General features: G+C 35.8%; 1 protein-coding gene across 1 annotated transcript in view; it reads left to right on the top strand.

Moving 5' to 3' along the window:
* MCF2 (MCF.2 cell line derived transforming sequence) overlaps positions 1 to 9,985 on the top strand; it is a 143,245-nt gene extending 133,260 nt beyond the window's left edge. Inside the window, 2 exon segments of the mRNA XM_066357891.1 lie at positions 898 to 990; positions 9,895 to 9,985. Of these exon segments, the coding sequence (XP_066213988.1) occupies positions 898 to 990; positions 9,895 to 9,925 (124 nt within the window). The 3' untranslated portion in view covers positions 9,926 to 9,985.
* The last annotated feature ends 3,944 nt before the right edge of the window (positions 9,986 to 13,929 follow it).

The following is a 13,929-nucleotide window of genomic DNA, read 5'->3' as shown; positions in this document are numbered from 1 at the left end:
GTAGGTGCATTCTCCATGTCTGTGATGACCTCTGCCTGGGGCACATGTGTATCTAATCAAATGCTCTGCTTTTAATTGTATCTTTGTTATGCAGTCTCAAGAAGCAGAAATACCACATTTCTTATCAGTGTTTTATTTTCATTGCTTCAGCTGTGCCTATATAGCTCGGTGAAAGGAATGTTAACATTTAGTGACTGAAAAATTCTTAGAAAGAATGAAATTCTATGCACCTGCATGCTCTTTCATGTTTACCTTTGGCTCAGATGTTCCAGCTGATACACTGGCTTTGTAATGGCTACAGATTGTATTACACGTGGTAATTGAAGTCATTCATTAAATCCTCATATCTTTAATGAATGCCTAGTATATGCCAGGGGCCATGCTTTGGTCCTTTAAAACATAGTCACACTTCTCTTTATCAGTTCAAGTCTTTATTATTAGTCTTATCCTAGCCTTATGCATTTGGCTGCATATAGCACCAATTACAATGATAGTTCTGTCAAATATACTGTTTAATTTTAGATAACCCAAAGCAGGGAAGAATATTGTTGGAAGAGAACTGAATGAAGCTCCTGCAAAGCTTGGAAATTTTATATGAAATTATTATTTCATTGTGTCAATAACTAACTGAAATGCTATGTTGACTGTGCACTCTTGATCCTAAATATGGAATGGTAAACACATGAGGTTGAAAATTAATGGTGCATCATTAAAATAATAACCATTTTTGCTAGTAACATCAGTCATTTGGAGGTTGCTCAAAAGACTCAAGAACAGTGTCATGAAAGTCTTTGAATACATAGAATAGCTTTGTGAAAATTTAAGCTGTGATGCAATGTCTTTTTTTTAAATTAGCTTATATTACCCTTGTTGGCTACTAATTCATTTATTATTTAGGGTGGTAAAAAATCTAAACAGAAGAAAAGAAGGCCTCATTCCAGGGGACAGTTTGCAGATTTTAATCGGTGACTATAGGTTTCAGACTTACAGGTATGATATGAACGACTGTATACTGTTTGTTTGAAGGCTAAATTTTTAAAAGCTTTACTAGATATACAATTGGCACAGGATAAGAACCTCTTTGCATTTAGAAATAAAGCTGCAAGCATATTGTGTTAACTAGAATTTTAAAAACATGTTAAACCTTTTCCTGCAAGGTTGATAGATTTAAAAGAGAGTTTCAGATATTGTGGTGTCTTATTAGAGATCCTTCAGAACTAAATACTGATAAAAATACTTTTAAGGTACGAACTTTACTATCCCAAGACTGCTATACCAGTGTTTTTGTACTCAGTTAACAGAACATGTTCTTTCTTATAGGTTTCTGCTACACACACACACACACACACACACACACACACACACTTCTCTGTAGCTGTGCCCAAGATTTAATTATGTGAAGATAGTATGAAACAATGATAACTAACCTAATGTTCCTTTTTATTAACCCAACACTTTGTACATAAGATTTTGTATATATACCAATATTTTTGCAGATTTTCCCCCTAAGTGATACTGAGTTATCTATATCTACAAAAAGGCAGTGCAAAAAGAAGAAAACATACTTGTTTTTAAACAAGATCATTATTATTATATGTATATATTTCCTTTGAATTTCTTGTTTGGGACTTTTTTTAAATTTCGGGTAATAGTACATTGTAGTTAGATGAATGTAATATACCAAGGGTAAGTTACTTGGTTCCAAATTTAATTTATTGAATGAAATAATATCTAAAGGTGATAGGGCCTAATATAAATATTGGGTCACATGGAAACCCCAGTTCTTTTTTTTTTTTTTTTTTTTGTACTCTAAATCTGGGTAACCTTTCAAAGATTTTCTGCACTAATGGTTGAATTATTTAGGTAATTTTTTAATTACAGAATTATTTAGGTAAGTAGTAATCAGAAGAATCTGGCATACCAACAACCTGAACTGACATTTATTTAAAACCCAAAGGTTTCAGAATACACCATTATTTTAAGTATATATGAAACATTCACCAAGATAGATCATATGCTAGGTCATAAAATAAGTCTCAATAAATTTCAGAAGATTAGAATAATATAAAATCTCAAAAGATTATATTAGAAATCAATTATTCCTAAATATTTGCATATCACATAACATAAATCTTAAACAACATATGAAAAAGAAGAAAAAACACAAGGGAAATTATTTCAAGTTGGATAAAAATGCAACATACTAAAATTTGTGGATGCAGCTAAAGGGGGTGGGATATATAGCTTTAAATACTTGTATTACCCACTTAGAATTCTGTGTAATTAACCATATTAACATAATGAAAGGAAATTTATGTAATCATTTCAATAGATGCAGAAAGCACTTGAAAAAACCCTATATCATTCATGATAAAAACTCCCATCGAATTAATAATATAGGGAATTTCCTCAGTCTGATAATATACACTTGTGAAAAACCACAGCTAATATCACACTTAATGGTGAAATATTGAAAGCTTTTTTCCCAAGATTGTGAGCAAGTCAAGGATATTCACTCTCACCATTTCTATTTGACATTTACACTGGAAATTATAGCCACTGCCGGAACTCAAAATAAAGAAATAAACAAAAAGATTAGAAAAGAAGACGCAATATTGTTGTGCTTAGCAGATCATGTATATGAACAAAACTGTAAGGACTCTATACACAAAAGGACCCTACTAGAAGAAATAAGTGAATTTTATAAGGTCATAGTATACAAAGTCATTATATGAAATAAATTGTAATTCTGTATCCTAGAAACAAAGAATTTATAAAAATTAAATTTCAAAAAACAACACCATTTACATTGGTAATATAAAACATAAAATAAATAGAAATAAATCTGACAACAAATGTCTAAGGCTTCTTGACTGACCACCATGAGGCATTGCTTTGATGCATTTAAAATGGTTTAAGAAATGGAGAGATGTGTACCATGTTCAAGAATTGGGAATTTCAAAGTTATTCAGAAGTCCACTGTCCCCAAATTGACTTGTAAAGTGAATGCCATCAAAATCTCAGCAGTCCCATTTTTTGGGGAAAAAAAGTAAATGCAGTTGTGCTTTTTTTTCTAAAATGTGTGTGGAAATTCAAATAATCTAGAATAGAATCATTTTTTTTTATTTTCTACATTTTTTAATTTGGAAAATTAATTTTAACAGGGTGACATTGATCAATAAGTGTATATAGATTTCAGGCAAACATCACTCCATCATTTGATTTGTTAATTATGCAGAATTTCAAAATTTTTTTTTGATTTTTTTTTATTAAATTTAATGCAGTGACATTGATAAATCAGGGTACATATGTTGAGAGAAAATATCTCTAGATTATTTTGACATTTGATTGTGCTGTATACCCCTCCCGCAAAGTTAAATTGTCTTCTGTCACCTTCTATCTGGTTTTCTTTGTGCCCCTCCCCTCCCCTAACCCCTCTCTCCTTCTTCACCCCATCCCCCCTCCCCAAACCCCCCGCACCTGTTGCCATCACATTCTTGTTCATGTCTCTGAGTCTCATTTTTATGTCCCTTCTATGTATGGATTCATCTTAGTTTTTTTTTCTGATTTACTTATTTCACTCCGTATAATGTTGTCAAGGTCCATCCATGTTGTTGTAAATGATCCGATGTCATCATTTCTTATGGCTGAGTAGTATTCCATAGTATCATATATATGTACCACGGCTTTTTAATCCACTCGTCCTCTGATGGACACTTGGGCTGTTTCCAGATCTTCGCTATTGTGAACAATGCTGCCACAAACATGCGGGTGCATTTCTCCTTATCGAGCCGTTCTATGGTGTCCTTGGGGTATATTCCTAAAAGTGGGATAGCTGGGTCAAAAGGCAGTTCGATTTTCAGTTTTTTGAGGAATCTCCATACTGTTTTCCACAGTGGCTGCACCAGTCTGCATTCCCACCAGCAGTGCAGGAGGGTTCCCTTTTCTCCACATCCTCGCCAGCACTTATTCTGTGTTGTTTTGTTGATAAGCGCCATTCTGACTGTTGTGAGGTGATATCTCATTGTGGTTTTAATTTGCATTTCTCTAATGATTAGTGATGTTGAGCATTTTTTCATATGCCTATTGGCCATCTGTATGTCCTCTTTGGAGAAGTGTCTATTCATCTCTTTTGCCCATTTTTGGATTGGGTTGTTTGTCTTCCTGGTGTTGAGTTTTACAAGTTCTTTATAAATTTTGGTTATTAACCCCTTATCAGACGTATTGTCAAATATGTTCTCCCATTGTGTAGTTTGTCTTTTTATTCTGTTCTTGTTGTCTTTAGCTGTGCAAAAGCGTTTTAGTTTGATATAGTCCCATTTGTTTATCCAGTCTTTTATTTCACTTCCCCGTGGAGATAAATCAGCAAATATATTGCTCCGAGAGATGTCCGAGAGCTTACTGCCTATGTTTTCTTCTAAGATGCTTATGGTTTCACAGCCTACATTCAAGTCTTTTATCCATTTTGAGTTTATTTTTGTGAGTGGTGTAAGCTGGTGATCTAGTTTCATTTTTTTGCAGGTAGCTGTCCAATTTTCCCAACACCATTTGTTAAAGAGGCTCTCTTTACTCCATTGTATTTCCTTACCTCCTTTGTCAAATATCAGTTGTTGATAGAGCTGTGGGTTTATTTCTGGGTTCTCTGTTCTGTTCCATTGATCTATATGCCTGTTCTTATGCCAGTACCAGGCTGTTTTGAGTACAACAGCCTTGTAGTATAACTTGATATCAGGAAGTGTGATACCTCCCACTTTATTCTTCTTTTTTAAGATTGCTGAGGGTATCCGTGTTCTCTTTTGGTTCCATATAAATTTTTGGAATATGTGTTCTATATCTTTGAAGTATGTCATTGGTATTTTAATTGGTATTGCATTGAATTTATAGATTGCTTTGGATAATATAGACATTTTAATGATGTTTATTCTTCCTAACCATGAGCACGGTATATGCTTCCACTTGTTTGTATCTTCCTTGATTTCTTTTATCAATGTTTTGTAATTTTCCGAGTACAAGTCTTTAGTCTCCTTGGTTAAGTTTACTCCTAGGTACTTTATTTTTTTGGTTGTAATTGTGAAGGGAATTGTTTCCTTAATTTCTCTTTCTGACTGTTCATTGTTGGTGTATAAAAATGCGTCTGATTTCTGAGTATTGATTTTATATCCTGCCACTTTGCTGAATTTATTTATCAGGTCCAGTAGTTTTTTGACTGAAACTTTAGGGTTTTCTATATACAATATCATATCATCTGCAAATAATGATAGTTTTACTTCTTCTTTTCCAACTTGAATGCCTTTTATTTCTTCTTCTTGTCTGATTGCTGTGGCTAGGACTTCCAGGACTATGTTAAATAAGAGTGGTGAAAGGGGGCACCCCTGCCTTGTTCCTGATCTTAAGGGTATTGCTTTTAATTTTTTCCCATTGAGTATGATGTTGGCTGTGGGTTTCTCATAGATGGCTTTTATCATGTTGAGGTATGTTCCCTGTATTCCCACTTTGCTGAGAGTTTTGATCATGAATGGGTGCTGGATTTTATCAAATGCTTTTTCTGCACCTATTGAAATTATCATATGGTTTTTCTCCTTCTTTTTTTTATGTGATGAATCACATTGATTGATTTATGAATATTGTACCAGCCTTGCCTCCCCAGAATAAATCCCACTTGATCATGGTGTATGATTTTTTCCATATATTGTTGGATCAGGTTTGCTAATATTTTGTTGAGGATTTTAGCATCTATATTCATCAGAGATATTGGCCTATAATTTTCTTTCTTTGTGTTGTCTTTGCCTGGTTTTGGAATCAGAATTATGCTCGCCTCATAAAAGGAGCTTGGAAGTCTTCCTTCCTCTTGAATTTTTTGAAATAGTTTGAGAAGGATAGGAGTTAGTTCTTCTTTGAATATTTGGTAGAATTCCGTTGTGAAGGCATCGGGCCCCGGACTTTTCTTTGTTGGGAGTTTTTTGATAACTGGTTCGATCTCATTTGTTGTAATTGGTCTGTTTAGGTTTTCTGATTTTTCCAGATTGATTTTTGGAAGATTGTATGTTTCAAGGAATTTGTCCATTTCATCTAGGTTGTATAGTTTTTTGGCCTACAGTCCTTCATAGTATTTTCTTACGATATTTTGTATTTCTGTTGTGTCAGTTGTTATTCCTCCTCTCTCATTTCTAATTTTATTTATTTGAGTACTCTCTCTCTTTTTCTTGGTGAGTCTACTTAAAGGTTCATCAATCTTGTTTACCTTTTCAAAGAACCAGCTCCTAGTTTCATTGATCCTCTGTATTGTTTCTTTAGCCTCTATGTCATTTATTTCTGCTCTGATCTTTATTATTTCCTTCCTTCTACTACATTTGGACTTTACTTGCTGTTCTTTTTCTAATTTTTTTAGATGCAGGGTTAAGTTGTTTATTGGAGCTTTTTCTAGATTCTGAAAGTGTGCCTGTAGTGCTATGAACTTCCCTCTCAGCACTGCTTTCGCTGTGTCCCAGAAATTTTGAGATGTTGTATGCTCATTGTCATTCGTTTCTAGGAATTTTTTTATTTCTTCTTTGATCTCATTCTTAATCCATGCATTATTTAACAACCTGCTATTTAGTTTCCATGTGTTTGAGAATTTTTGAGCTTTTCTGTTGTGATTCATTTCTAGTTTCATGCTGTTGTGATCAGAGAAAGTGCTTGATATGATTTCAGTCTCCTTAAATTTGTTGAGAGCACTTTCGTGCCCTAACATGTGGTCTATCCTAGAGAATGTACCATGAGCACTTGAAAAGAATTTATATTCTGTTGCTTTAGGGTGAAAGGTTCTGAAGATATCTATTAAATCGAGTTGATCTAGTGTTTCCAATAAGTCTGCTGTTTCTTTGTTAATTTTCTTTCTTGAGGATCTATCTAGTGATGTTAGTGGGGTATTGAAATCCCCTACTATTATAGTATTGCTGTTGATCTTGCCCTTTAAATCCATCAAAGTCTGCTTTATATATTTAGGTGCTCCTATATTAGGTGCATAGATAGTTATAATAGTTATATCTTCCTGTTGGATTACTCCCTTTATCATTATGTAGTGGCCTTCTTTATCTCTTACTATATCCTTTGTTTTAAAGTCCAATTTGTCTGATATAAGTATTGCTACCCCAGCTTTTTTTTCATTTCCGTTTGCATGAAACGTGTTTTTCCATCCTTTTACCTTCAATCTATGTGTGTCTTTTGTTCTAAGGTGTGTCTCTTGTAAACAGCATATGTACGATGCCTTTTTTTCTTATCCACGCAGCTACCCTATGTCTTTTGATTGGATCATTTAATCCATTTACATTTAAGGTTATTATTGATATGTAGTTGTTTATTGCCATTTTCTTCTTTAAAGGTACATTCCTTTTTTTTTTTTTCTGTATTCTTTTCCCACTTTGATCTGTTTACACCAGGCCCCTTAATATTTCCTGCAGCATTGGTTTGGTTGTAATGAATTCCTTGAGTTGTTTTTTGTCTGGGAAGCTTTTTATTTATCCTTCGATTTTAAACGATAGCCTTGCTGGATAAAGTAGTCTTGGTTGTAGGTTCTTGTTCTGCATTACTTTGAATATTTCTTGCCATTCCCTTCTGGCCTCAAGTGTTTCTGTTGAGAAGTCAGATGTCATCCTTATGGGGGCTCCTTTGTAGGTGATAACTTTTTTTTCTCTTGCAGCTTTTAATATTTTCTCTTTATCGCTTAGCTTTGGTATTTTAATTATGATGTGTCTTGGTGTAGGTTTCTTTGGGTTTCTCTTTAATGGAGTCCTCTGTGCTTCTTGGATTTGTGAGAGTTTCTCTTGCATTAATTTAGGGAAGTTTTCAGCTATGATATGATTGAACAAAGTCTCTATCCCTTGTTCTTTTTCTTCTTCTTCAGGAACCCCTATCATGCGGATGTTATTTCTCTTCATGTTGTCACAGAGCTCTCTAAGAGTTTCCTCTGACTTTTTGAGTCTTTTTTCTCTTTTCTTCTCTGCTTTCATGCCTTCATTCCAGTTGTCCTCTAACTCACTGATTCGATCCTCTGCTCTATCTATCCTGTTGTTAATTCCTTCCATTGTGGTCTTTATTTCTGATATTGTATTTGTCGTCTCCAACTGATTCTTTTTTATACTTGCTATTTCTTTATTTAGGTTTTCAAACTGCCCCTCCATTATTGTTCTAAGATCCCTAAGCATCTTTACAATCATTATTTTGAACTCCGCATCTGGAAGTTTGATTATTTCCAAATCACTCAGTTCATCTCTCAAAGGTGTCTCTTGTGGTTTCATTTGGATTGCACTCCTTTGTCTTCTCATCTTCTTTTTTTGTTTGTTTTATTTGTAGAGTTGGTTGAGTCTAGGCTTGGTGTTGTCTACCTCCAGTTTTCAGTTGTGTTATTTCTAGGTTTTCTTGGGTTGGTATCAGCTATTATTTGTAATCCACTTTCGGATTTGGGAAGTTTTGAAGTCTTGATTTGTTTGTTTTCTTAACAGGTGATAGTCTTGTTAACTGATCTCAGCAGGGGGCTTCCTTGAAACTGTAACCAGGAATGCTGTGGGTGTAACCTGAGACGCTGAAGGTCTCTTCCACCAACTAATCTCACTGGGGGCAGGGTTTTTTCTCAGCTTCAGTAGGGGGAGGTGTATCTCAGATCTCCATGGAGACCTGAGTTACTGCCCCTCCTCCCCACTTCTTGTTTTCAGCTGTGTCTTGTTGCGCTGATTGGAGCTGGATAGATGTCCGGAGATCTCTGATCCGGAAGCACTTCAGTTCTGTTTTGTGAAGGGTTTAGTCCCTCCCCCAGCTATGGCCGCCACCAGCAGGAATGAGTCAGCTTTTTTATTTCGTTTCTTGCATACCTTAGCCCCTCACAGTCTGTCCCTCTCCCTGTCCTTTCCACTTGGGAGATAAGCTGGTCTTTTCAACCCACCTTGCTCCCTGGTCGCCAGGTAAGTGGCTGTGAGCAGTAGTTTCTGCTCTTTTTCCTTTACGAAATCCTCTCTGGGCTCTCAGCCTCACCCCCCCCCTTCCGTTCCTGTAAGCAGAGGAGATTCAGGCACTCCTTACCAGCGTTATTGTGGCTTCCTCTTTGCTCCTTGATTTTTGAGAGCTGTTCTTGCAGTTCAGTGTTGGTTTTTCATGTTGATTTTTCCTAAATTGATTTGTATTCCAGTTTGGTGTTGAGAACTGGGTGTCTGTGCATCCGCCTACTCCACTGCCATCTTGGAGCCTCCCAGAATCTCAGAATTTTAAAGGGCTTATATACCCTGATTTCAAGACCCAAGAAGGCCACACTAAATATAGTGTGGTGTAGAAAAACTGAAATTTCAGAACTGGACCCCCATATACGTAATCAATTGATGCTCAGTCAAGGTGCCATGTCAACTGAGTGGTGAAAAGATGGTGCTTTTATCAAATGGTGCTGGAGTGACTATATCCATATGGAAGAAGAAATGAATCTCTATCCCTCCACCTCACTCCATACACAAAATTAATTCGAGTTGAATCATAGAGCTAAACATAAAAGATAGAATCATTAATCTTTTAAAAACAAACATAGAACAATATCTTCATAGCTGAGTGGTTAATAATTTTTTTCTTACACAGGGCAGAAAAAACACTGATCATAAATGAAGAATATAAAACAAATACAAAGAAACATTGTACATGCTGAACGCAGCATTTTATACCGTTAAAAATGTATGCCTGTTAAGAGTAAGATAAAATCTAAGATACTAACATTTGGAATATTTTCACAAGCCAATTATGTAGTTGTGATGAAACATTTTCTCTTAAATTAATTCATTCCATCTTATACATTATTACTATTGTTAGAAATCATAGCACAAGACATTTTTGGTCTTAAACGTCACTTGAATATTAATATCATTCTTTATTATTTTGTAGATGCTGCTCAAGGAAACCAAGTTCCCTTTGAATTAAAGGAGAATGAATAGACTTTTAAAATTAATATTTCCTTTGAAGGTGTGAACTAGATTATATTTTTAAAAAGTGTTACAGATAAATAGCACAAGAGTCGAGATGATCTTGTGCTGGCCATGATATTCACAAAATTTCCTCAGGATTGAGGTGGGCTTTGTCATTCATATTTTGTCTAATTTTCGCAAGAAGCATCTTCACACCTTCCATCCCCTTAGGTGAAAAGTACGGTGTTACTTTGTTTCCAAGTAGGGTTTTCATAGCATGCATTCAGATTCCATAAAAACTGGAAATCAATTATTTTGAACATTTATAAATAAAAGGCTTTACTTGTGATTTTGTTTTGTAAGTTTTCAGGAAAAAAATAAAAAATCCAAACAGAGGAGAGATAATCAGACATTTTAAACCACTTTGTTAACTGATGGTTTATTTCATTATTTAATTCTGTTACCTATGTGACTATAATGCATCAAAGGGATATGTTCTGAAGGACCCCTTGTGCACTTTGGAGCTGTCTTATAGTTTTAAAGGATCCAATGCTAAAAATCCTGTAGTTGGAATGTGTTAAAGTTTACATTTTATGCATTGCAATTTTTACACATGATACAGCTTTAAGTTAAATATTCATGTATGCACAAGAGGTGTTCCTCTAACAAAGCTCTACCTTCCAGTGTCTTCATTGGTTTTAAATTTTCTGGAAAAATGTATTCTAGTAATGGTTTTATTTAGTTATATTATGTTTCTTATTAGTTTGTTTTTTAAATACATGTATAGATGTCTTTCTTTTATGTATGTAAACAGTGTGATGACTTATTTTAAAGAACTAGGCCAGTTGTTGCATGCAGTATTGAATTTATGCTTGGAGTGTTTTATATCAAGGACTACTGAAGACAATGGTTTGAAATTGCTGTCTTTTGAATCATGGATTGTGAGTTTTACTATCAAGTTGGCATATTAAGTGCATGTTTTTTTGATGAAAAGTGTTACAATAAACAATAAATTCAATAACTATATAATATATAAATATTTTATCTTTTAAATAGGTTTGTGTATCATATCAAGATCATAGTTCATGCCAGTGGTATCATTTGATGTAATAATTTGTATGACAAACCAGTTGTATTGTAGTCAAAGGTACCTGCAAATTATAAATCTTCTAATGTACACTTGCTGGAATTTATGCTGGTTGATTTAAAACTCACTCATGAAAAGTCTATATATTTGATATTTCACTTAATAATTCTGCAAAAATAACATCAAAATTAAATTAAATTTATTTTGTGTGCTGATCCTATGGTTAGAAGACAGAATTAGGAGAAAGAATTTTAATAATGATGTTCTTCTGCATAAAACATTTTAATTTTATGGTTATAAACTAGTGATTTTAATCATTTAAGACAATACTGAATTCAATAGATTCAAACATATAGTTACAGTCTTTTATTGTTTTAGTCACTGTACAATGAATACTAGATTTATATATGTATTTTTATATGTAACTGACTGTATTCATTTTATTGGACTATAAATGTATCACTGTAAAACATAGCAATTTCAATTTAAGTCTTTGAATTTTAATTACATTGTAAATATACTTACAATGTAAATGTACTTGCATTAATTCCACATTAAAAATATCCAACCTTAAATTCATTCATATATTTTTCAGCTTAGTATATTATCAACTGTATATTGAAAAATCTTTCCCTCTAGTTTATTAGTGATATTATAAAGAGTATTCTGAGTTAAATGTTTACCTTCATCCCAACTTCATGCTCCTCTGAGAGGAACGGAGAGACAGAGATAGATAGAGGTGTCTGAGAATGAGGGTGAAATGTTCTATTGAAAGTTTCTTAACCCAAGTCTAGGATAGCAGTAAATGAGTTTTCAAGGAGTTTATGAGTAGACATTTTTTCACACTAAAAAAATTGGCTTCCATATAATGGAGCCCAAGGAAACCTGGAAAGCACCTAGATACCTGCAGTTGTTTTCTGAAGCTATTGCTTGCAAAAGACTCTTAGTTGAGTTTGCCAAACTTAATGACTTCATCCATAGTTTATTTGGGTTCTAGAAATTGTGTCTTAATATTTGTTAGAGACAAAAACCTAACAAATAGGTCTGATCAACTCTTCCATTATTTAAAAACAGATTGTTTTAGATGTCTTAATGAGCATCACATCACAGGGTCAACAGTTTCTTTTGTCTTTAAGTTTATTTTGAGCTCTTTGGAGGAAGCATAATAAGTGAACTAGTCAGTCAGTTATCCATCTCCAAAGAAAAACTGGAAAATTAAAATGTGTTTAAGTTTTTATTCCTGTGTTGGCTGAGAAGTAAATGTTATTGTTCACAAATTCTGTATCAATCTCACAGTATAGAATAGAGAGTTGTTAAAAAAGGTACCCTGACATCTGGGATACAATATTCTGTTAGAAAAAGAGAAAAATTCAGAGTATATGTTTGAAAGTGTAACAGAATATAAGAAACATTCCCAAAGTGACGTCAGAGAAATAGGGCGCCGTGAGGAGGGCTCCCAATACTTCTCCCCGAAATTCAACAAGTTCAACAACTAGAAACAGAAAAACGATCCCAGGAGCATCTGAAATACACATAAACTGAACAAAGGTACAATTGGATGAAACGATAGCTAAATATATAATTGATCCTGAAGGAAATAAGACAGAGCACTCCACCTTCCTCACTGACCTAAGCAAGGGCTGCTTTCACTTGAAACTAAGAGAAAGTGAGGGCTGGGGGCATGGAAAGAGCTGGGCTGGGGCAGAGACGTTCAAGCCAAGGAGAGTGTGTGCCCGTGGCAGCTTAGCTCATGCAAGCTAATGCCGGTGGGGGACCCTGGCAGAGGTGAGCAAGCAGTTGCTTTGTTTACTCCAGATATCCTGGTCAGTGAGTGTGGACAGTGTGTGAGTGGTTCCTCCTAGTGCCCCAGGCATGGGCACCCCTGTTCCCGGACAGAGGGGCAGGCATCAGCAGTAGCCTTCGGCATGGGCTGCGATCAGAGTCTCGCTGTAATCCCTGCTCCCTGGACAACAGTGCATGGGGAGTGTGCAAAAACCGACTTCCCTATGCCCGGACTTCTCCGGGATGGCAGGGCACCTCTGCCAGGCTAACAAAGCACATTCCTGGGGAAGAAAAGATACAGAAGTGCTAGGGGAAGGGGTGCTCAGACAGCTTGCAGACAGTCTCTGGAGCAGATATGCAGATCCAATCACTGAAATTAGCTTATCCTGCAGTCTACTCACTGCCCAGCTGGCTTATGCTGCCAGTGGCTATGGCTGACAAGGTCTTCTTTCTCAGGTCAGCTACCTAAGAGAACTCGAAGGAGAGATGAGATATTTTTTAGGGCCTCTTGCTCTGCACACAGTAGCTGGGGCAACTTCCTGCCAGCCGATACAGGGTGAAAAACATTCCTATGGAACAGACCTCAGAGAGCACTGCAGAAGTTGGGCAGGCTAGGCTGTAGGCTTTTTAACAAGGGATAAGCCTTCAGAGAGCAGTCCTATAGAACACTAAGGCAAATTTAACTAGATATACCTGGGGAACCTTAGAAAAGAGCCTGAACAGAAGTCAGCAAGCCCCACTACCTGCTTAAGCTGGTGGCTCTGATTGGCAGAGCTTTCATACTCAGGCTTTGTGCTTAAAAGAGGGACTTGGCAGCTTTTAAGACCTCCTATTCTGCAGGCAGCGACTAGATCATCTTCTAGCCAGCCAATACAGGTTACAAAGTGCAAAAAGCCTGGGGAAAGTGGTCCCACAGAGTGCTGAGGCATACTAGACACATTTGGAGGCTCATAGAAGGACGCCTTGAGAGCAATTGGCTCCCAGCCCTGCCTGATTATGCTGGCGGCTCTCACTGGCAGAGCCTTACCCAGAACCCTGCGCTGAGTGGAGATAGAGTGGGGATTTGCTAGCTCTTAGGGCCTCTTACTCTCCAGGCAGTGGCTGGAGTAACTTCATAGCTGGGTCACCAGGCTACTGGTTCAGGAA

This window comes from Saccopteryx leptura, chromosome X (assembly GCF_036850995.1).
Source record: "Saccopteryx leptura isolate mSacLep1 chromosome X, mSacLep1_pri_phased_curated, whole genome shotgun sequence".
NCBI lineage: Eukaryota > Metazoa > Chordata > Mammalia > Chiroptera > Emballonuridae > Saccopteryx > Saccopteryx leptura.
This window is presented reverse-complemented; position numbering and strand designations above follow the sequence as displayed.